The following is a 23,067-nucleotide window of genomic DNA, read 5'->3' as shown; positions in this document are numbered from 1 at the left end:
TCATGCTAGAAGGTGCTTATCTAAACAGCTTCTGTCCAGCACCACACTCAGGCATCCCTGCCTGCCAGCAGCCCCAGCCCAAAGGCTATTCCACATTGCTGTCTGTGCTGGCAGGGGAGGGCTTCCTGCCTCCAACACCAGCAAAATCTCTCAGCTGGGATTGGCCAGAAACTGTGCTGCGCTGACTTTACCTTCAGCAAAATCACTCAGTTCCCATTAGTCCGTTTTCAAGTATCGGAGGGGTAGCCGTGTTAGTCTGGATCTGTAACAGCAGCGAAGGGTCCTGTGGCACCTTATAGACTAACAGAGGTGCCACAGGACCCTTTGTTGCTATTAGGCCGTTTTGTGCACCTGGCCAATAGGAGCAGAGATTTTGCTGGGGTTTGTGCAGAGCAGCCCAATTTTAGTTCCCATTGGTTGCTTCCCAGACAATAGGAACTGAGAATTTCCTGAGGGGTGGGGCAGCACTTGAAACTCCACCCCCTCTGCAGTCCTAGAGGCTTGCCGTGGGCTGGATCCAGCCCCATGAGCCTATCTTGCCAGCCCCTGGTCTCGTGGGTTCTCTGACTGCTTTTTTTGCTGTTAATTTTGACCATTTATACTCTTATTTACCCCAGTAGGATCTGACTTCTAGTTTTTAAAGGATTGTCATCTCCCCAACCCCCCAACTTCTTAACTCTGTTTAGCCATAGTGGCTTTTATTCGTTCTTACTTTTCTTTTAATTTTGGGTAAACCACATAATCTGAGCCTCTCTTTCATGGCCTTGTTAACAAGTGTCCGTGCAGCTAGGAGGCATTTGCCTCTTGTGACTGTTCTTTTTAATTTCCTCATAATTAGCTTTGTAACTCCATATGGTTCCCGCTTCTGAAGTCAAGCAGGGAGCTGGCTATGAGCCTGCTCTCGGGTCCTTCTAGTGAACAAGAGTCGCTGAAAGTGGTTCTACTTGGCAGTCCCAGCAGAGCAGCTCCAAGTGGAATGGGCAGACAGCCACCTCCCCTCTCCTAGAGAAGAGCCTTCTGGGCCACGGTTAAGTACAGTGGCAGGGATTATGAGGCCGTTGGTGGTACTGCCTGCATTGTACCTGGGAACTCACAACTCAGAAGGTGCTTACTAGCCAGGGCCTAAGCTTCTTAGCAAAAGACAAATACAAAAATGGTAAGAGGGGGCCAGAGATCTGCAGAAATGAAGGTCACTGCCTGAGTCACTCTTCCCCACAAAAGTCCCTAGCAACAAGGAAAGGGGGGCACTGTTGCTGCATCCCCTTAATTTTTTTTGAACCTTCTTAAAACTAGGTAAGTTCCTGGAGGCTAGGTCCAGCACTGGCTGTTAGCCGGCATGCTTGGGGATGGAATTCCATGCACTCTATATCCCTAGTCTCTGTTGGCCATCAGCTGAGAGCAGTCAACAGGTGATGGATCACTGCTGCATGTTCTGTTCATTCCCTCCAAAGCCTGTGGCACTGGCTGCTGTCAGAAGACCAAATATTGAGTTAGATCAAGGGTGTGCTAAATGGGGGGTTGGCCCCCTCAGAGGGAGATGAAATTGAATAAGGGGGGCACAACAAGTTTGGCTGCTGGATCTCGGGCTCACCCATCTGATTAAATTGTTGCTTTTTTTCCCCTCTGTATTCACACTTAATAGGTTTTACATTCTACTTAACTTAACTTGTGCATGCTGAAAGGGTTTTTGATATGAACATAACTGAAATTTCCTTTGGTTTGGGTTACATTAGACAGGGTGGGAGGCCCTGCTGATTGCAGAGCTGAAAAGTGGGGCCCCACTGTAAAAACTTTGCTCACGTCTGGATTAAATGAACCATTGCCCTGATCCAGCAATGAAACGGAACAGCCAAACTGAAAGAGCTCTTCTCATCTCAGCTGCTCTAATTCCTTCTTGCCTTGGGGCAGGTAAATCCTCCTTTCTCATCTGACAACCCCAGTCACTGTCTGCCCCCATCTCTTGTCAATAGCAGACTGAAATCCACGTCACTGCTGCCTTAAGGGCTCCAGAATAGTAGCAAACTGACCAGATTCCAAGTTCTGCCCCGCTGCTGTTTGGGCAAAGCAGAGCGGCATCACAGGTGCCAGAGCAGTCTGTCTGCAGACTCTCAGAATCACAGGGCTGGAAGGGACCTCAGGAGGTCATCTAGTCCAGCCCCCTGCTTCAAGCAGGATCAACCCCCACTAAGTCATCCCAGCCAGGACCTTGTCCAGCTGGGACTTAAAAACCTCAAGGGATGGAGAATCCACCACCTCTCTAGGCAACAAATTCCAATGCTTCATCGCCCACCTGGTGAAGTAGTTTTTCCTAATATCTAACTGACACCTCTCCCTCTTCAACTTCAGACCATTACTCCTTGATCTGCCATCTGACACCACTGAACAGTTTCTCACCCTCCTTTTTAGAGCTCCCCTGCAGGAAGTTGAAGGCTGCTATTGAATCACCCCTCAGTCTTCTCTTCTGTAAACTAAACAAGCCCAAATCCCTCAGCCTATCCTCATAGGTCTTGTGCTCCAGACCCTTAATCATTTTTGTTGGTAGTATTGCAGTTGGTAGCTTTTAGCTTTGCAGATACAGAGGCTAGAAACATCTAAATGTGAGGGCTCAAATTCTGCAGAGTGGCAGCTTACCTACCTCTTACACCTGGCAGTGCTGCTCACTTGCCTGGGGGAGCTGAGCTGTTAAATTCACAGGCCCCTGCTGTGCATCTTGGGAGTTCTGCTTACCCTCTAGTCTCTGAGGCTACTAATAGAGCTCCTTACACAGGACTTTGTCTTTGAACTCTGACTAACTGGACCATCCCTCAGGTGGCTCCTCTAACCTTACCTCCTAGTTTTTCCACAGGTAATGCCTTCAGTCCTTATTTCTTCTCTTTCCCAGGTTCCACAGTCACTTGTGGGAACATAGTCTACCTACTCCTGTTTGGATGGTGGCTGTCTCTCCTCTATCTCCTGGTTTCTGCCCTGATGTTCCTCACAATACTGGGAGCTCCATACGGTATGTTCTGCAGGGACTTCTGAACTACAGCATGTATTATTGTAGCCCTAGAAGTCAGGTCCTATTGTGCCCTGGGAACACAACTCAATACCTGCTGGTGATCTGGGTTAGCTTTTTAAATCTTAGATGACCAACTGAGTTCTCCGGATTACAATAAATTTTAGAAAAACAAGGAGTCCTGCAGCATGTTAGAAATTGATTAGGTGCCGTAGGACTCCTCATTGGTTTTTACAGATTCAGTGGGATGGCCATGTTAACATAAGGCTTATAGTCAGTCTACCTAATGTATCACTGTAGTGCTTCGGAGCCTACTCAGGGACCCTGTTGTGCTAGCTGCTGTACACACCCCACAAAAACTTAATTCTTCCCACCTTTTTAGAGCCTTAAATCACATCTGAAGAGATCCAGGAGCAACACACAGGTATAGGGAAGCAACCTAAGACACCCGTTATCTTATATTCATGTAGCGCTTTAAAGACTAAAAAAGAACTTACTGGGTGATGAGCTTTTGTGGGGCAGACCCACTTCAGATCTGGGGATAGTAGAAGTGGGTCTGCCGCACAAAAGCTCATCACCTAATAAATTATTTTTAGTCTTTAAAGTGCTGTATGACTGCCTTTCCCGCCCCCCCCCTTTCCCTTTTAAGATAGACTAACATGGCTACCTCTCTGTTGTTAATCTGGAAACAGATTATTGAGGGGTGTGGTCAATTCTCCATTGCTAAGTCTTTAACTCCATTCTGAGTGTTTGGCTGAAAGACACTTGAATTCAAGCCCAAGTTCTAGGTTTGATGCAGGAATTATAGGACATCTGACCTGTGCTGTGCAGGCAGTAAACTTTGGTCCTAGTGGCCTGCTGGCTGCCCTTAACTCTCCAAGTAGTGTGTTCCCCTTCCAATGGTCACCCCTCTCTGATGGGTAAATAGTTTCACAGCAAGTTCCTTTGCTGCCTAACACAGACAGGGGACAGATCTCAGTACCCTGCTGCAGTGAATCCACTCCCAAAAAGCCTGTTTCCCAAATCTGTCTTCAGACCCCTCTAAATGGTTCATGGAAGTGAGATGTATATCATCATTTGAGTGCTGGGACCCCTGGGTTCTGCTCTCAGACCTGTGATCACACTTCCTCTGAGCAGGGGGCCAGTTACTTGCCTTCACACATCTTCCCCTCTGTAAAATGTCATTTCCTCCCTTCCTAGCTGCCTAGATTAAATACCTCAGTGAGGATGAGGGGCCAGGGGCTGCCATCCGTGGGGACTTTGCTAACTTTTCTTGTAGGCTTCAGAATTGTGAGATGCAGGCAGGGCCCTACCCCAAGGATCAGGCAGTCAAGTGCAACAAGGGAGGTTCTAGACCAGATGGTCTGATTAGATAATTCTTCACTTCCATTGGTGGTGCAGTCTCCTCTTCACTTCCTGGTGGGTACAGATTGAGCCTCTCTAGTCTGGCACTTTCTCATCCAGCAGCATCTGCAATCTGGTATAACTTCTATTTAGCTGAGTAACCATGTATTATGGGTGTGGCAGAGTTTTCCCATGGTCCCATAACATTTGTTTCCAGCCACCAGTCCTGGGAGTGTTCTGTGCTGTTCAGCTGTAATTTACCCTAAACGTCTTCTAAGAACCCAGTAAACAGTGGAAGCGTTGGTAATGCTGCTAGACAATAGTGACTTCCCATGGTCTGGCACTGGTCAGGTCCAGAGGGTGCCAGATTAGAGGTTCAACTTACAGCCTTTATATCAGGGGTCCTATTGTCGGGGACCCTGAGTCAGAAGCCCCAGGATGAACTGTTGGAAGAAGGAGTCAGTGACTCCTGACAGATGACCAGAGAACAGATGGGTGCTCTACCTATTGTAGGCAGTCCACTTCCGGTGTGAGTCCTGTCTCCTGCACCCTGTTTGTCTTGCCTCACCTCCCCCAGAACCAGCTAGGTTAACCTACAGGAGCTCTTCCTAGCTAGTGGCGAGCTCCCTTCAGCCTGCAGAGGAGTGCTTGTCTCCTTACCTTACACCTGGGCAAATCCAGTCCCCCAGCACAGCTGGGCCTGCCCCTGTGTAATCCTTCTCTGCTGCCTCGGGCTCAGGGAGAGTGCCTGGCCAGCCAAGGGAAAGTGTCCCAGTTCTGCAAGTGACACTCATCTCCTTTCTCCCTGCAGGGAAGCTGTGCTGGAACCTCGCTGGATATTTTCTCTGGCCATTTGGAAAAGTGATTCAGAAGGTAAGAGGGATAGTGGCACAGAACTGGGGAGAAGTGGTGACCTGCTTTGTCTCTGCTATAGCTGTGGCAGGATTTATCATCCAACCGGGGAATCCCCAGCCAATTGGTTCACACAATTCCCTTCCTCCCCAGTGCAGGCAAGCCAGCTTCTCTGCTCTTTACAACTGGGAACAATTTTCCACCCCCCCATGCAGCTCAGGGCAGCTGTTCACATGATTTCCTTTTAGTGGCAAAAGGTGCAGGTCTCTGCCTCTGATGCAGGGCCCTGACCCAGCACCAGTCAATGAAGTGACTTGCAGAGAACATAAAATCCCAAGAGGGGTTGGAGGGGGCTTGTGAGCCTTGACCCTGCAGTGAATTTGGCTCACCAGGCCCAGCCTCTGTGGAAGTGGCAGTCGCTCTACTCAAGGCTGAGTCCACTCTGCCTTCCTGGGGAGGGGAGAGGTTCTTGGAGGTCCTCAAATCTCCAGCTCCCTTTTGAGGACCTGCTCTCCCATGTCCTAGACAAGAACCTACTCTCGGAAGTGCAGCATCAAGTTCAACAAATGTGAAGTCATCTCGGAGGTGAATGAGGCGAAGGAGAATACTCCCCTGCTCACCCACCACAAGACAGGGTCTGGTGCACCGCAGGGGCCTGACAACCACGCTGATGCCATGCACTGGGTAATGTCCCTTCCCTGTGGGCCCTGCGCTGACTGGGTAGGGGAGCTGGCAGAGATGCTGAATCCGTAGCAACCCATCCCCTGCTATGCTACTGCCTGGCTCAAAGCAGTGCAGTGGTGAGCAAGCCAGGGAGAGGTGCTATCACTTCATCAGCCCATTGTGTCTGTCTGACTCCCTCAGCAGAGGGCCAGTGGGAGCTGCATTTCCCCTTCCTCTAAATGCCCCTCACCCCCAAATGGGGGTCAGGCCCAGCACTGCCTATTCCAGGTCAGCTGTAGCTTGGCTCTCGCTGCTGGGTCTGTCAGTCCTGTCACTGGAGAATGCTAAACACTCTCTTGGAATGGGGAAGACCTGGCAGGGAAAACTCTCTAGCTTCTGAATCCCTGGTCCCAGTGCTATCTGGGCCAGGAGAGGGATGAACTGGATCCTGGTAGGTCTGCTCCAGGCAGAAGTGGAAGAAGTACCCAAAAAGTTACTTGAGTAAAAGTACAGCAGGGGTGTGTGTGTGAGAGAAGTCCCCAGTGTCCCTCTGGAAAACTACTTGAGTAAAGTATCAGAGGGGTAGCTGTGTTGGTCTGGATCTGTAACAGCAACGAAGGGTCCTGTGGCACTTTATAGACTAACAGAAAAGTTTTGAGCATGAGCTTTCGTGAGCACAGACTCACTTCATCAGATGCTGGTCATGGAAATAAAAAAATCAACCAGCTGATTTCCATGACCAGCATCTGATGAAGTGAGTCTCTGCTCACGAAAGCTCATGCTCAAAACTTTTCTGTTAGTCTATAAGGTGCCACAGGACCCTTCGTTGCTGTTACTTGAGTAAAAGTGCACATGCATGCATGTCGCGTCTTGATTGTACTCAAGTATCCAGAAGTGAAAGCAGCTGCACTTTTACTCAGTAACATGTTGGGTGCTACTTCCCCTCTGCCTTCAGATGTATGGTTGCTGTAACCAAAGCCTGGGGGTGACAGCCTGAGCTGATATCCCAGCTGCCCTGGGAATGGCTCCTGACTGCAACTGTCTCCCCTGGTTCTCTCCTTTCCAGCAGCGTGTGAACACTTACATCTGGCTCTTGCTGGGTTACCCCATCCTTGCTCTTGCCCATGGGCTGGTCTGCTTCATAGCCTGGCTCTTCGTCTTCATCATCCCCATTGCCAAGATGAATGCTCGGACCATCACCAGAGTGCTACTCCTGCCCCCAGAGCACGTGCACATCCAGCAGATGAGGAAGGTTGGGACCGGGACTGTAACGTGCTTCCAGCTGGCCCCTTGGGAGGAGAGGAGGGTGGGGAGGTCCTGGGTGCCTAGCGGGAGTGGCCCATCACTTGCTAACCTTTCCCACCCTGTAATGGGGCCAGGGGGCAGTTGGACTCAGGAGAGCAGTCTGTCCTCCACCTTGTCTGAGTGGTGTAAGCAATGCACACAGCTCCTTCCTGACTCCCATGCAGGCTGGGCTGACCTGGCGGAAGTGACTAGCACAGGTCTCCAGACACCCTGCTCTGTAGCTCTGGCTGGCCCAATGGAGTGGCTCTGATACCCTCCCTGCCACCCTGATGAAAGTGACTCCATCCCCCAAAGCAGGGCAGGGAGTGCATCCTGGCCCTTTGGCATTCCCCTTTCCCAAACAACCCTTCCCTCCTTAGGGGAGATCTGTAAGGCCACTAGAAACCTGATGAAATGGGTCACTTCAGGGAACCTCTGCTTGGAGATCCAGGTCCCAGCGCTGCCTGAGTAGGGTGGTTTCCAATCGGCAGCAATCCTAATGCCTGGCCTCTAACCCCTCAGACAGAGGTGCCACTGGAGGCCGAGGTGGTCATGTGCTGCTACCATGCCATCAATGCCTATTACTACAAGTACGCCGTGGATGGGATCAATGTCTTTGCTGTCAGTATCCTTCAGGCAGATGCTTGGGGTTGCTGGGTAATGTCAGGCAACCCAGGGTTCTCCTGGGGCAGAGAAGGGGTATGGAAGCCTCGGGAACATACAGGAACCTTCCACAGAGGTGTGAGCATAGCCTCTGTGCTGCACCTGCTGCTGTCTTCTGCACATGCCAGGTGAGGTCAGGGCAGTCTTTCAGCAGGCTCTCGGCAGTTGGCATGGCTAGTGGTGCGTAGGGGGAGAAGCGTTCTGCCTCAGACAAAACCTGGCTGAGGGGTGAGCATCATCCCTTTGTGCTTTGACAGTGGCATGAGCAGGTAAAACTCAAGGGCTGGCTTTGTGGCTGAAGGAACAAGCCTGAGAGCCAGGAGATCAGGGACTCTCCTGATCAGGTTATTTAACCTCTGCGAAACCTGTCTCCTGTGCCACCCGAGGTGCTCCAGTACTCTGTACCGGGTGTCCAAATTGGCCTGGAAGTTCCCCTTGACCAGCCGCAACGCAGATCTGCTTCCGCTCGTGATTGTGACTCTGGTCCTGGGCTACATTGACAGCCACAACCATTTCACCAGCTCTGCTGTCAAGTTCACCCTCTCGCTGCTCTCCATAATGCCGCTCTCGTACTACATCGGCATGGCCATCGCCAGGTGAGGTGGCGCCTCCCCAGCCACGTCCAGTGGGAGGTTGTGGGCAGCAGCTGGAGTCTAAAAACAAGCCCTTGAATTAATTCCTGCCCCTGAACTGAAGCCACATTATAATGTGTCACCAGCGAATGGCGTAACTGCATAACATGACTCCCTGCCCCCATCTCACAGCCTCTTTCCTGGGAGGCAAACTGGCTGCAGGCTGCTCTTGATGGGCAGTCAGCCCTTGATCATGAAGCAAGCTGTCCAATCCAGCTGAAAGCCTGAACTCCTTGCATCACTGCTTGTAGCACTGTGTGTAGGTGCTGCCCTTTGGTCTCTGGGGTGGAATATGCAGCCCTCCTATGCAATGTGGAGTTGGTCACTGGCCAATGAGGCCCATGCCCAAGGGCCTGGCCAATCTGGGGGCTTTGAAAAACCAGGCACCCTGCATGCAGACCTGTCCTGGGAAGCAGGCTCAGGATGCAGAGGTTGGTCTCGCTTTGCCCTCTCCCCTGCCCAATGGTCCAGCCAGGGTGCAGTGAGGGCATGCCCCAGCTCGAGTGCTGGGGAGGGGGTGGTCAGAAGGCATGGGGAGGGGCCCTCCCTTGATTTGGCCCAGGGTCCCTTAAGACCCTCAAAGGCCCCTGCTCCTATGCTAGCCCTGCGGACTGGTCTGGAAGGGGAGCTGGGGGCAGCGTCTGACAGGAAAGCTTGCTGAGATGCCACAGAGCTGTCAGGCCCTCGGCTCAGTGTGTGAGGCGACCCCCTCCAGTAGCGCAGGGCTCGCAGTGGTGGTGACACAAATGATCCTGCTTCCTGCCGCTCTTGGCTGGTTCGTGGGCTTCCATGGAGGTGCTGCGCAGTGTGGCTGGAGCATACACCACAAAGTGGCGCAGCTGCAGCTGGTGGGTGGCCAGACCTCAGAGGATGACGCTCTCCCTTAAGCAATTGCCCTTACTCCAGGAAAGACCTTGTGTGAGGGCTGGGGACCAGATGGCTCCAATCTAAAGGCTGAACCAGCAGCAGGCATTCTGCTGTTCCCACAGGGCTGGCTCTGCGTGGGGCCAGTCTCAACCCTCCCGGTGCAAGCTAACTCCCTGCCTGCCTGTGACTTAGTATTTCAGCTCAGAGTAACTTTGCAGTGGGGGCTCTGGTGAACGCCTCCTTCGGCTCCATCATAGAGCTGACCTTCTACATCACAGCGCTGATCAAAGGCTCCCGGGAGGGGAATAAGTGTTACGAGGAGATCGTGAAGTCAGCCTTGACGGGGACCCTGCTGGGCTGCGTCCTCCTTGTGCCGGTGAGTCGAGCTGGAGGCCTGGGGCTGTGCTCAGCTATCCACCCCGTCCCGAGGAGTGGGCAGCTTCAGGCAGTTTTGTCTTTTCATTGTAAAGTGCCTTCTCTCCTGCCAGCGCACCTGGGCCACACAACCAAGTGGCTTGCCTTCCTGTGGGCAGGGGACAGTGTTCCCTCACTAGGCAGGCTGCCACAATGCACATCACCTGATGCGGCCCAATGGTACGGTTGTGACAAGTGTGCATCCTCTGTTCCTTCCAAGGGCTTGTGCATGGTGATTGGGGGCATCCGCCACCAGGAACAGAGGTTCAACAGCAGATCAGCCGGCGTGAGCTGTGCCCTGCTCTTCCTCTCAGTGGGAGGTGAGTGAGAAACCCATCCAGCGCTGAAGCTGCAGGTACAGGAAGGAGGAAACAGTAGGCTGCTTTTTAACCTGACTGTCTGGGCAGCACCCACTGAGCACCCTGTCTTGCAGGGCCTGTCCCTTCCCGCTCCAGATTTCGCAGCCTCACCAGTGGTGCCTGGCTCTGCTCCAGGGGCTAACTGCATCCTGTGAACATCTCCTCGGGGTTGTGGCTTTGTCCACAAAGCCACCCTGGAATTTCCTCCTCTGCTCCACTCCCTCGATCGGAAGAGCCTGCCACAAGCATGCGAGCTGTGCATTGCTCCATGTGCTACCCAAGTGCTGCTTCCTCGTCACAGAGAGGTTCCTGCAGCTCACGAGCTGCCTGGGGCATCCACCTGCACCTAATGCAGGGCATATTGCTCCCCCTTTCTTTCCTGGGGTACCAGCTACACTGACTCTGGAGGCCTGACTTCCATCAGACATGCTGGTGTAAAATAGGTTTGGCTCCATGTGGACACCCACCTGCCCCCAGGACCCACATCAGTGTGTTGCTATGAAAACACTAGGGACAAACTAAACTTGTGTAGGAGTAGGGCCCTCGGGTATTGTCAGAGCACCCTGGCAGGGCAGCACAGGGTGAGCTCGTGCTTTTCCTAGGACAGGACTTGTGCTCTTGGGCTCCCTGGAGGGTTGGGAACAGCCTATAAAAGGGAAGCTGCTGTTGCCAATGGACAGCCTCCCAGATATAGTGGTTGGCTGGAGGGGAGATGGATTAGGATTACCATATAGAAGAGACATCCCTGAAAGGGAGTGGATCTGTATTGGTATCTATCAACTCACCTTGTATTAATGTTGTAGTGGACTTTTTTTCGAAGATCAAATATGGTGACTCTCAGATAGAGGAGGAATTGCTCTCCTCCAGGTGCTGGAGAGGAGACTCAACCCATATTTGACCTGCAGCAGTTAAGTGGGACTCCACGCTCTGCTGCTTGTTCAGTCTGATCTGGCCAGAATCTTGATCAGCTGCCCAGGGGAACTGTGGTGGGCTTGGCCTGGAGCTCGTTCCCACTGTTCACCCAAGTCCATGTGCAACCCCTGCATCTGTTCCAAATGCCCCTTCTCTCTCCGGACAGGCGTGTTTGCTCCAACGCTATTCTCCAAAGTCTACGGGAGGCTGATTTGCGGCGAGTGCCAGAACATCACCCAGAGTCTGGCTGGACACTACCTCTGCCAGAACTGCCACTTTGACCTGGTAGGTGGAATGCTGGGCACCTCAGTATATTAGCTCTTGCACAGATGGCATCTCGGTGGCCTGGTGATATACAAATACCAGCACCCAGCTGCATGGCTCTAACAAGCATGCAGTGCCCAGGAATGCCTGTTGGTGCCCTTCTCCTTGGAGGGAGCGGGGCCTGATTTTTTTTTTAGCTAATTGGTGACTCCTCAAGGTATTAGTCCTGCAGCACAGGGACTATATAGGTTCTGTTGGGAAAACAGAGGTCCCGGTGGGGCAGGAGGTGTCCTGTACTAGAGCTGCCTATTCTGGGATGTCCAGTGTACATCATATTCAGAATTCAAGTAACCAGCAATACCTGTGCTCATGGGTCAGGAAGAGGAGGGCCTTGCTTCTCTGAACAGCACAGAGGCTGTACAAAACTACTGAAAATGCAGCCACTTCTAGGGTGGAGGCATCCCAGAGGTCTCTACCAGACCTGCCTCTAAGCAACTAGCTCCCCAGCATGCATTGGAGGTCACCTGCAACAGGCTTTCTATACCTGGTGGTGGGTGCTAACCACTGAGGACTGAGCTGGTGTGGAGGGCTTTGTCCCCCTTCAGGGCTCAACCAGTCTGGTCCACCAGCCAGTTACAAAGCCCGCTGATCCAATTTTTTCACATCTGGTAGCTGACCTTTCTAATTCCTCACTTGCATCTTGCCCCTGGCATGGAATGAGGCTGCTGTGGAGAATACACCAAGATCCCATAGAGTCGGGGGGGTGTCCTATTTAAATCTGATAGCTGGGTGTATTCAGTGAGAGAGAAGCAGTGTTCTGCTTGCAAGGCTGAGCTTCCAGAGCTGTGTACCCAGCCTGCCCTTCTCACTTAGGGGAGAACAGTCCTTTCCATAATGGCAAACTCCACCCTGCTCGACTCTGAATCCCATGCTATTGCCACCTTGCACCTGATCTCCAGAAAGGGGTCAAAGAGCCACAGTTCTGAGATTCCTGGGCAGCCCCCTCATCTTCCAGTCAGGGCAGTCTGAACAGCCTTCCTGTAGACTGTTTGCTGCCCCTTCACTGGGCTCATTCTGCAGGCCTGGCAGGTATTGGAGGTATGAGCAGCTGTGACTGGATACCTGCTGGGCACAGCTCAGAGTAGAAGATGCTGTTCAAGTGGCTCTGCATGTCCCCACTTACAGGTACATCACACTTGGTGTGAGAGCCCTTGTTCAGCTGTGGCAGCAAAAGCTCTCGCATCTGCCTGTCCCTGATGTACTCTGGACAAGCACCTCCCCACCTTAGTTCCTTCCAGCCCTGTGCTTGGGCTGATGTGAAACCCTCTCGCTGCCCCGGGTCTCTTCAAAGCCAGAGTCTTTGTTCTTAGGGGGTTAGGGAGTCACTAGGGGTTGTCACTCATTTCAGGGCATGGCAGAATGGAAAAGGCAAAAGAAGCCAGAGTTCAAAAGAGGCACTTCCTGCCTGGCTCTCTTGCTATCTGACCACCATGTTTAGTGCCTGGGAGAAGGACACTCACCCTCTGGGTGTTCAGCTGTCAGCACCCCCAACCCAAAATTCTGCAAGGATGGAGATTCATTTGCAGCTCCTGCTTCATTCAGGATGCCCTTGGCACCTGTTCTGCCTTTGTCTTGGTGGCTGCTTCTGCTTTCTCCCAGTTGATGCCCCGATGGGTCTGGGGCTGAGGGTTCTTGGAACCCAGGTCCGGTGGCCCTGATTTCAAGGCCCAGGGCACTGTGTGGCTTAGCAGAGGGCTGTGTTGTTGGCTCCCACTCTTCAGGTTCTGGAAGAAAGATCAAGGACCAGTTCAGCTGCCCCCAATGGTGCTGTGCCTTTGTGCCTCACCATCTGACCCTGATGTAGCCTTGGCAGCTGTAGGACCACTATCTGTTCCAGCTGCCTCTGGTGGACCCTGGAAGATGGAGAGAAGCAGGGTCTTTGAATCAAGACCATCAGCCCCTTCAGTGCAGCAGCCTCAGAGGCCAAGCAAAATGCAGCATGAGCTCTGACACATGGAAACCACCACTGCTGGCTGATCAGCCTGATTTGGTTCAGCTTGTTCCACCTCCAGCTTCAGTAATGAGATGAACTCTCATCATCTGCTCAGACAATGGCCAAACCTTTCCGGGGCTGTTCCCTGATCCAGTCTCTGCGCTGGGCTGTTCTCTTCTCCGAGTTCTCCTTTCAGCACCAGTGCCTGGCTGGGATCCAAGTGTGCAGTGTGCAGCTCCTAAAAGGAGGCACATCCTTGGTTCTAGATTGATTCTCTGCCTGCTCTGAAGAAGGCAAAGAACCAGATCCCTGAACCTTTCTGATTCTGGCTCCCTACAGAGTCACTGAAGAAAACAGGATCCTCTTTCCTCCCTGCATCTGTTACTATCCAGTATGCTTTCTTGGATCCAGACTTGGACCCTCCTCCTGAGGAGGATGGAGGAAGAGCTGACCTGCAGCAGAGTTCCAACCACCTTTTTTGGATTCCCCCTCCACTGGGGGTGGCATGTTCCTAACACCCAGTTTTAGGGGAGGCTGGCAGTGAGGGGTCTTACTGGGGGCCCAACTGAGATTCTCCAACTATCCTGTGTGGATGCAGAGGTGCAAAGAATCCAAAAACCTCTGGATCCTCAGATCCCACCCCACCCCAGTTCTGTGACACTAAAGTGAGACTTGGTCCTCTGAGGATGAGAGAGCTGCTCTCAATGAATGGGAGCTGTTCTTGAAGCTGCTGCTGCTATCACCGGACTGGTGTGGGGGTGGCATCAGCCTTGCATCTTTCTGAGGATGCTGTGCATTTCTATGACTTAAAGCATCACATGGTGTCCTTCTCAAATCAATCTGTAGTACTGGAGAACAAGGACTTCCCAGTATTGTATATCCATGGTGCTACTGCCCAGAATAGGGGATCCCTTCCCAACCTGGATGAGCTGTCACGGGCATGCAGATGTGAATTCTTTTGGAGGGGATCTTAATTCCATACATGCCTTGTACCAAATCATTAGTGGCTGCCAAGAAGAGGCTTCAACAGCTAAGTTCCATCCCATTGGGGATGTGAGGGAAAACTCTGCATCAGTCCTGGCCTCAATTCAGCCTGTGGGGATGAAGTGTTTGCTTTTCATCCTGGGCCTTGCCTGATAGGACACAGCCAGTAGGTATCACCTTCTTAGAGAATCAGGATGTAGCCAGATACACTCTCAGGGCTTCCTTTTTAATGCCTTCAACTCTGCTGCCTGAGAGTTGACCTCCACTGTGGCCATCAGGAACCTGTGTAACTTCAGCCCTCTTCTCTAGCTATGGATACTCAGGTAAGCTGGGAGAGAGCTCCCTTCTGGAGGGCAGGTCTCTTCCGTGAAGAGACCATTGGAAAACCTAAAGGATCTGGGAATTGCTTCTTCATCTTTGGTCTCAGTGCAGTCTCCTCATAGGAGGACCTTCAAGTTTCTTGCTGATTCAAGGAGCAGCATTACCCTGACTGTCAGTGTCCTGCTGGTCATCCAGTCACACGAACAATAGCAACAATGTGCAGCCTCACATAAACATAGTACCATCAGCCAAGGCCTCCTTTGCACAGGGCTGGCTGTTCACCATATCAGTTAAGAGACTTATCAATGCCTCTCCTCAGAGCCTGTTCTCCACCCACGCTCACCCTTCAGACTACTCTTGGTTTTGACCACACTGCTGATAAAGCTTGGTTTGAACCTTTGACAGAGTTTTGTTCTCAAGGCCTTTTGCTTTGTCACCAGGAGAATGGGTGAACGGAATGCACTCCTGGCTGATCCACCTTTCCCTTGTCATAAGAACAAGGTAATTCTTAGACCTAGTCCTGGTTCTTACTGAAGGCGACCTCTGACTTCCCCACTTAAATCAGTCAAACTTTCACCTCCCATGCCAAGCTGCGTTCCAAGAAGAATCCATCCTCCCCACACATGGGAGGCTGAAAGGCCTTTTCCTGTTACTTAACCTGAACTAAGGCTTCATAAACCTGCTGGACTGGTCCCTATTCTAAGAACGGCATGGGGCACACACTTGCTTCCCAGGGGTCTGCTGAGTTTCATACTCTAGCAGAAGTTCCTGTACCTGCTTCAGTTGGGCCAGATGCCACAGCTCTGGGGCTATTCCCTTGTCTCAGCTGAAACAGGCCTGCAGTGCTGGGATCAGCACTCTGGAGTTCAGGGAAGGCTGCCTTCTACCCTTCCACCAGCACTGCACTCTGGCTTTGGCTGCTGTTGGATGTGGGCTTGGCAGGGTGGTGCTCCGGGTCCTATCAGCTAAGACTGTGTTCACCCTGCAGGTTTAGATTCAGCAGCACCTCAGTCTTTCCCATGCATGGGGAATACACAGACACTGGAACTCCAGTTTACAAGTATGGAAGCCTCATTTCTCATGGTCACTGAGCAGGGCTCTGCTCCCAGGTGACGAGCAAACTGCTGCACCTCAGTGTCTGTGGGGGCAGGGGGAGGATGTGTGGTGATCAGTGCCTCAGTGCATCCCCTCATCCTTCAAACTATCCTACATGGAGCAAGTGGTTACACTGGGGTATCTCTGGACTCAGCCAAACCCTCCCTGTGGTTCTTGTTTTGCAGATGGAGAACAACGGCACGCTCTACTACAAGCATGTCCAGTAAGTGCCTCCTAGGCTGTCCTGGTGCTTGCACGTAGTGGCTCAGCCCTGGCCCCTCTGAAGAAGCGTGAGGAAGTCCTGCTCGCCATGACTTAGGCCTGTGCCACAAGAGCTTGATTGCAAGGCCGGGCACGCTGCAGGAGCTTGCCAGGCTCCAGACATGACCCCTGCCCCCAGTTTAGTTCTGTGGCAGCTTCCCACTTGCTAGCTGCTGTCCAGGCTCCAGTGCATCTAACGCGCCAGCCTGCAGTGTACTGATCCCTGCTGGGATGCCCCAGTACCCTCCATGCTGCTTTGCTCTGTGCCTGCCTTGCCTCGCCTCAGGGTCCAGGTCAGCTTGTTCTAAGGGAACAGGTGCTGATCTGGGCTCGGGCACTGGCTTGGCTGAGGGATCTTGGTTCCGTCACCTGTGAAATGGGCGTCATGGTCACTAGACAGCTTGAGACAGTAATTCCAACTCTGCTCCCCAGGAGACAAATGCTGGTCTGTCTTAGCTTAACCCCCACCCCATGTTCCATTGGCTGTGGACACGGCAGGGCCTGTCATCCCTGCTCGTGCCTCAATGGAGCTGCAGAATAACATGCTGCAGCATGGAGATACTACTGTAACAGCAAAGCTGCCTCCCTTGGAGGCCTGATTTCCCCCCCGCCCCGTCAGGTGGTACTCTGGCACACCCCAGAGACCCCCATCATCTTTGCCATGCCTTGTGGGAAGGGATGGTTTAATCCTGTGGGCTCCCTCTCATTGCCCTGCTATAATTCCATTGTGTGGAGCACCTGCCACACTGACCCTGGCTTCCTTCAGCAAGCTGCTTCAGATTGCAGGGCTCCTGCTGGGCAGGTGGTCCCCTTGAGGGTCACCTGCTTGGGATGAGGTTACATAGAAGGGGCCTGACGCACAGGGGCTTTGATGGATGGCTGGCAAACATCTGTATTGCCCCATCCCCAATCAGTATAGAGTGACTGGCCAGGTATGTAGCTTCAGACCGAGCAATCCCCTCCACCCTGCCCTGGTAGAAGGGCCAGAGGTGACTTCCCAGGAGCTGTTGGGTAGTGCTGTTGTGCTGGTCTCTGGTGTCTTGCAGGCCCCTGGTGTACACAGTGTCCCTCCTGCTCCCTGCTGCCTATGTCATCGGCCTCGTCTTCACCCTGAAGACTCACTCACACATCTATGACATTCACATCAGCGACTGCCCCAGTGAGTTCCTGGCATAGCCGGCCCAGGGAGCTGGGCTGACCTCTCCTCAGGTCTGGGTCAGAAAGGTTGGAGAGTAGTGGACAGATGATTGGGTCTCCACTGTCCAGAGCAGGGGATGGGGAGCCAGGACTCTAGGGTCCTATTCTTGGCTGTGCCATTGTCTCTGTGCACAAAATGAGGTGGAGACCTGGTGGCTGGAACCTGCCCTGAAATGCTGCGAAAGTATCGGAGTAGCCTATGATCAAAGTAGCCCCTTCTACAGCAAGGGGGTGGCTGCCAGGGTTGGGCTGTGGGGAGGAAGATGGGGCAATCGCCCTGTCAGAGGGATTGAGTCCCAGATGTGAACTGAAGTTCAGACCCCCAAGACTGGAGGGGGAAAGAGGAACAGAACCTGCCTGTGCACAGGCTCTAAGCCCCGCCAGACTTCAGTGGCAGACAGGAGACCCCTGGGGAACAAAGCTGTGTCCACCCAAAGCTAGGGTAATGTCTCCCCTTCCCCAGTCCCCTTATCCCTGGGTGGGTAGATATGGGACTCCACCATGGGCCTGCCCCTGTGGCTGAGCCTGGGTCTCTCTCTGCCTCCTTGCTTTCCATAGTGCCTGGTCACCACCACAGCGCCATGGTCCACTGGTCCCGCTGCCGGTCCCTGATCATCCTCCTGCTCTCCACCTTGTGCATGTCGGCCTGTGCAGACCTGGCCACGGAGCACATCAGCCCTATCCTCACCAACTCCACCGTCTCTCAGGTAAGGAGTGGAGAGGCCACCCTGGAGAGCCTGGGGTGGCGTGCATCTGAGTGGCTCAGTTTTAAGCTCATCCCCATGCAAGGCAGCACTAAGGCCTGGGGTGTGACTTTCAGATCAAACGGATGGCCTCTGTTATGGGACTTGCCAGAGGCTCCGCTGACAGCGTGGTAGGTTTCTGGGGACGCTCGGTGACTAGCCAGAAGAGCCTGCCTTACTTAGACCTTGGCTGGCAAGATCTCTCCCCTCAGAGCTGGACGGTTGGTTTTTGAGCTCTTTCATGAGACCCCTGAGGCTCTCTGATCACCTGTGTTGGCCCCTAGCCTGGCAGGTAGGAGATGCTGGGTTACTGGCACTCGATCTCCAAAAGGGGAACCTCTGGCTCAAGCACAGGAGAGTTGGCACCGTGTAGTTACATAGCTGGGCTGGTCGAGCAGAGTGCAGCTGAGGTGGACTAGGGAAGGCTTGCTCCCCCCACCCACCCCCAAGAGTGGCTGGGCTGGGTTGAACCGTTGGTCCATCTATCCCACCATCCCATGACTGATGCTGGTCACACCAGACACTTCAGAGAGGAACAGGCCATTACTGAGAGATTTGTTGCTTGGCATCCCACTCCTAACTTCCTAAGCCTCTGGCTGCTGGATGTGGGCTCTTAACCAGAGGAATGTGTACACCTGGGCATAAAGAAGTCTTCTGGGGGGCTGTAACACCCATGTGGGTCACAGGACAAGTGTGGTGGAAGTGGGGGAATCATACATGGGGCCTGAGGGGCGGCAAGCCAGTTACCTGTGGCCCTGCCATAGGGGCAATCAGTGAAGCAAGTTACAAGCGTCCAACCTGGGTGGCAGGGGTACAGTAGCTTGGAAAGGTTGAGAACCACTAGCTTTAGGATGCCCTGAGCCTGGATTGCATCCCTGACCCTTTTGGCTGGTAGCCATTGATGGACCCATCTTCTGTGAATTCATCCAGTGTTCAGTACCTGAGGGCCTGCCCTGCTTATGTGGGGAGGGGAGTAGCCTCTGGAGAGGGTGGTCTGTGCTCTCCAACCTGCCACTGGTCCATGCAACATCCCCTCTGGCGGGGCAGGGGAGTTCATTCCTGTTGGGTGCACTGGCTGTGTGAGGACCCTCCACAGAATCCCATGGAGATCTGCTTCATCCCCTCTGGCCCTGGGCGCCCCTGCTCAGAACCTGTGGCAGCTCTCGGGTTGAGACCCATCTGCCCAAGGAGCAAATGTTCTGAAAGGGGTGAGGGAAAGATGCAGGTAACACAGCATGCTCCCAGCCTGGTGCCTGCTGCTGTGTGAAGAGCAGCCCTGGGCTGACTTGAGAAGGCAGAGCAGTTCACTAGCCCTGTGCTGACTTGCTTTCTTGCTCTCTCTGGCAGTATTTCATTGGTGTGACTGTGCTGGCCATGGTGCCTGAGCTTCCTGAGCTAGTCAATGGAATCCAGTTTGCCCTGCAGAACAACCTAAGCTTGAGGTGAGTTCCCTCAGGCCTTTGCAGCAGCTTGCGGGAGAGTCCAAAGGCTAGTTGTTGTTGCCTGTGGCTCAAATAGAGGAAAGATGCCAAACTTGTCAGCATGTGCTCTAGCAGGAAACTCCCTTTAATGCTCTGAGAGGCTAGTACGGGAACTAGAACCCCTAGATGTGCCTGGGGTACCCTCCAAGCGGGTGGGCAATACGTGTTGCTCAGGGCAGATGTGGTGGGCCTGGATTAGCCCCTGGTGGGGCTACCAGGCACTTTGCAGACAAGGGGAGCTGGTAAACAACTTGCTCTTCCTGGCCAGTGGGAGTGATGGGAAGCAGTGGCCCAGCCCTGGTGAACTGCATCCAGTCTTCAGGCTCTTCATTACCTACCCCTGCTCCAAGAGGAGCTGCTGGTGTCTAGAGATGCACTAACCATGTCTGCAGTATTGGAAGTCCATGGCTGGCTCTCCAGAGGAGTAAATGGGGTTCTTCACTGCTGGTGGTAATAAAGGTCTTTGCTTCCAAGCATGGTTAAGGGCAAGACCCATCTGCTCCTTGTCTTGGGTTATTGAAGCCCAGAAGATCCAACCTTCCTGGAGCTTTAAATGTCTAAAACAGCCCACTGAACTCCAGGGTAAAGTATCCCAAATCTCCATCTCCCTTCTTGGTGCATCTCCAATAGCTGCACAAGCTTGCAAGGTGCTTCAGGGTACATTCCAGACACCAGGGAGGTTCCTTGCTTCTCTGCCTCTCATGGGGGTCCCTTGGTGGGAAGGTGGCATTTGAGCATATCAGGGTCCCTAACACAGGCATGACCTGGAGCCTGTGTGGAGAAACTGATCCCAAAAACCTTCTCTTCTCTAATCTTATTTGCCCCTCCCCTGCTGCTCAAGAGCGCCCAGTCCTGCCCCTTCCTGAAAGCTCATCCTCTCCAACTTGTGAGGGGTCCCACAGTGTGCAGGGGAGAGTGCAGCATGATGAGATGGGGGACCTTGTGTGGGATGCTGGAGCTCTACAACACTTCTGCAATAAGTTGCTTCAGCAAAAATCTTGGCTGCGCTTCAAAAAAGAGGCTATGAAATGTCCTGGGCTGTTTCCCCTGGAGTAAGGGGCCAGCACCGGGCCATGCTTTGGGGGGGATCTGCAAGGGGCTGGACCTCTGCCTCTCGGAGGGCTGCAGCTCAGATGCTGCATTAGAAGCCTAGAGCTTGGATTAACATCTGGTGTCTCTGCTCTTCTTCCCTAGCATTGAGATTGGGAGTTGTATCGCTGTCCAGGTCTGCATGCTTCAGATACCCATCCTGGTGCTCTTCACAATCTTCTACGTAAGTCACATGGCTGACACCATCACAGGATGTTCCACAGTTACAACCTGGCTTCCCCATGCCACGTGTGGACATGGGGTGGGGGAATCGGGCTTCGGGGAAGGAGCAGGCATCCATGGCTGCAGGGGTTCACGATAGGCTGCAAAGGTCCTTCAGATTGGAACCTGGTGCTGGTGAAAGGCACTGGAGCAATGATGCAACTGGGCTATACTATCCCTAGAGCAGAACTAGTGCAATCAGTTGCAAGACAGGGTCTCCCACCTCCATCTGCACCTCTGATTTAGGAGAGCTAGTTTCTATTCCCCAGTCTCCCAAGCTGCGGGCTGGCTGCACAATCAAATTAAAGCTCCCTTTTTTAACCTGCTCATGAGCTCTTTAAAGGAGAGCAGATGGTCCAGGTGAGGTTTTTGCTAATGTGTGTGAACCTGCATGACAAACTGCCTCCTGCTGCCTCATAGGGAGTGGGAATGTGGCAGATTAATGCATTTGTAGCCTGCTGGTGACTCGAATGCTAAGATGCTTGTGGCTCTTCTTGCACTAGTTTGCGCACAGCTTGTTGCGCACAGCCACAGGTGGAGTATTGCGGTGGGTGGGAAACGCATTCAGGAGCCTTCAGGTAAGGAATTGGTACTATCTAAATGGGTGGAACTAGCTTTCTGAATTGACTGTGCCTGTAGGACAGAACTGTGGCTGACCTGCCAAGGGCTTTAAAAGCTGCTCTCTACCTTTCCCCAGCCTACAGGTTTCATACTTGTCTTCAGTGACCTCCATGTCTATTCCAGCATGTTCAGCGTGGTTCTTATGAACTACACCTTCATGGATGGCAAGTGTGACTACTTCCAAGGTAATAGCTCCCCAGGGCCAGTCCCCTCACTAGTCCTCTCGTACTCCTCCCCAGCCTCTTACAAACACTCCCATGCCTCTTGAGCAATCTCCGGGAAAGGGAGTAAAGGGGTGTCCCTGTGTCCCATGTCTGACTCCAAATTAGATTGCTCCCAGGGTGGGTTTGCCATGAAGACTTTCTAATCTTACAGCAAAGTGAGGGGAGGGCCTGCTTCTTATTCTTTTTACTAGTAGAAGGTCCAGACCCTCTGATCATGCATAATGTCATTGGGTTTCCTGTATTAACGGGCCCCATAACCAAAACTTAAATCTGCTGCCCTAGGAGTAAAGTACCTCAGTTCTAACCAGTAGAGGACTCAGTCCTCCCAGGAAGTGCTCTGGAGAAGATATTGTCATGACCAGCTCTTGTGTGGTTCTCAGAGGGGGACTTGCACCTGTCCCTTCTCTTCTGGGAGAGTGTCCTATGGGCACTTGTCCCAGGGTGACCTTCCAGATTCTTGCCTGAGCCAACTGGCAGTTCAGTTTCCTCCTGAATCCACACTTCCCAAATCCCCTTCCCTGTTAAAGGGCTCGGATTGCATTCTCTGCTCTTCACCATGGTGGTTCTCCCTTCCCCAGGTACAGTGCTGGTGATGGTCTACTTCATTCTCATAGCTGTGTATTTCTTTGCTCCTTCCCCTGCTGGCTGCTGAGGCCTGATGCAATGGGACCTTGTGTTCTGACTCTGGGAGACTTCCCCTCCCTCCCCCACAGGGCAGCTTCTGTCAAGAAATGCCAAGTGTTTCTCAGGGACTTGAGCTGGTTTGATGGTAAATCTCAAACCACCTGTTGCAGAAAGCTGAAGAACCTGCCACTGGAGCTGCTTGTTTTTCCTTGAACTCTTTTTTTAGAAGTGGGGATTGAATCGGGAGTGGCTGAGCACTGGAAAATGGGGGTGTCTGTCAGTCTGGCCACTTGCTCTTAAGCTGGAGTTTCCTGCTGTGCCAAGGTGCAGCTCAGGCTGGGATTGTGTAACCAGAGGGAAGGCTGTTGGCAGTGGCTTTCTAGGAGCAGAAGAATCCTCCTATGACTGGCTTTAGATGCTGAAGGATGCACTGTCCTCTTCCTACTGGGAAAACCTCTCACTCACAAAGGTGCAGTCTTGAAGGAGACCTGGAATGAGGCTACTCCTGTCCTCCCCAGACTACTCCTGCTTGTCATGGACATGATAGCTTGTACCACATGCCTGCAGCAAGAATGCAGGCAACTTTTGCTGTTACTTGAAATGAACCACCTGGTTTTCAATGGTTCTGATTAATTAAAGCAGTTTTGTACAACCTTGATGTGACCCTCTCTAAAGCGTATGGGAGAATGTCTGGCTGCAGAGCCTTGTCAAGAAGTACAGTCATACACACTAGTTGACTGACCTACCAACAAGGTTTTTCATGCCATTAATTGACAAAGGTGCTTAGATAGGACACTCAAAATGGCCCATGTGGGGTTGCAGATGCAGTCACTCCTTCCTCAGGGTACAGGTGTCTCCCTCACTCAATAGCCAAAAAGACTGATGTATTGCCCATTAGCATTCTTGTATTTGCTGTTAGCTCTTCTAGGCCCTCCTACCAGTTAGTCTAGGGGGTGAATTCTA

At 52.7% G+C, this 23,067-nt stretch overlaps 1 protein-coding gene across 3 annotated transcripts in view; it reads left to right on the top strand.

Annotated features, from left to right (window-relative positions):
• Positions 1 to 22,747, top strand: part of LOC142007528 (uncharacterized) — a 33,665-nt gene extending 10,918 nt beyond the window's left edge. For all 3 annotated transcript variants that reach the window (XM_074984198.1, XM_074984197.1, XM_074984199.1), the window contains 16 exons: positions 2,882 to 2,998; positions 5,151 to 5,212; positions 5,717 to 5,875; positions 6,921 to 7,106; positions 7,661 to 7,763; positions 8,256 to 8,397; positions 9,493 to 9,676; positions 9,935 to 10,034; positions 11,152 to 11,270; positions 15,828 to 15,865; positions 16,950 to 17,062; positions 17,659 to 17,807; positions 19,191 to 19,285; positions 20,519 to 20,597; positions 21,333 to 21,441; positions 22,059 to 22,747. In XM_074984198.1, the coding sequence (XP_074840299.1) occupies positions 2,882 to 2,998; positions 5,151 to 5,212; positions 5,717 to 5,875; positions 6,921 to 7,106; positions 7,661 to 7,763; positions 8,256 to 8,397; positions 9,493 to 9,676; positions 9,935 to 10,034; positions 11,152 to 11,270; positions 15,828 to 15,865; positions 16,950 to 17,062; positions 17,659 to 17,807; positions 19,191 to 19,285; positions 20,519 to 20,597; positions 21,333 to 21,441; positions 22,059 to 22,132 (1,829 nt within the window). In that variant the 3' untranslated portion in view covers positions 22,133 to 22,747. The remainder of the gene's footprint in view (positions 1 to 2,881; positions 2,999 to 5,150; positions 5,213 to 5,716; positions 5,876 to 6,920; positions 7,107 to 7,660; positions 7,764 to 8,255; positions 8,398 to 9,492; positions 9,677 to 9,934; positions 10,035 to 11,151; positions 11,271 to 15,827; positions 15,866 to 16,949; positions 17,063 to 17,658; positions 17,808 to 19,190; positions 19,286 to 20,518; positions 20,598 to 21,332; positions 21,442 to 22,058) is intronic.
• The last annotated feature ends 320 nt before the right edge of the window (positions 22,748 to 23,067 follow it).

The sequence above is a fragment of the Carettochelys insculpta genome, chromosome 1 (assembly GCF_033958435.1).
Source record: "Carettochelys insculpta isolate YL-2023 chromosome 1, ASM3395843v1, whole genome shotgun sequence".
Taxonomy (NCBI): Eukaryota; Metazoa; Chordata; order Testudines; family Carettochelyidae; genus Carettochelys; species Carettochelys insculpta.
This window is presented reverse-complemented; position numbering and strand designations above follow the sequence as displayed.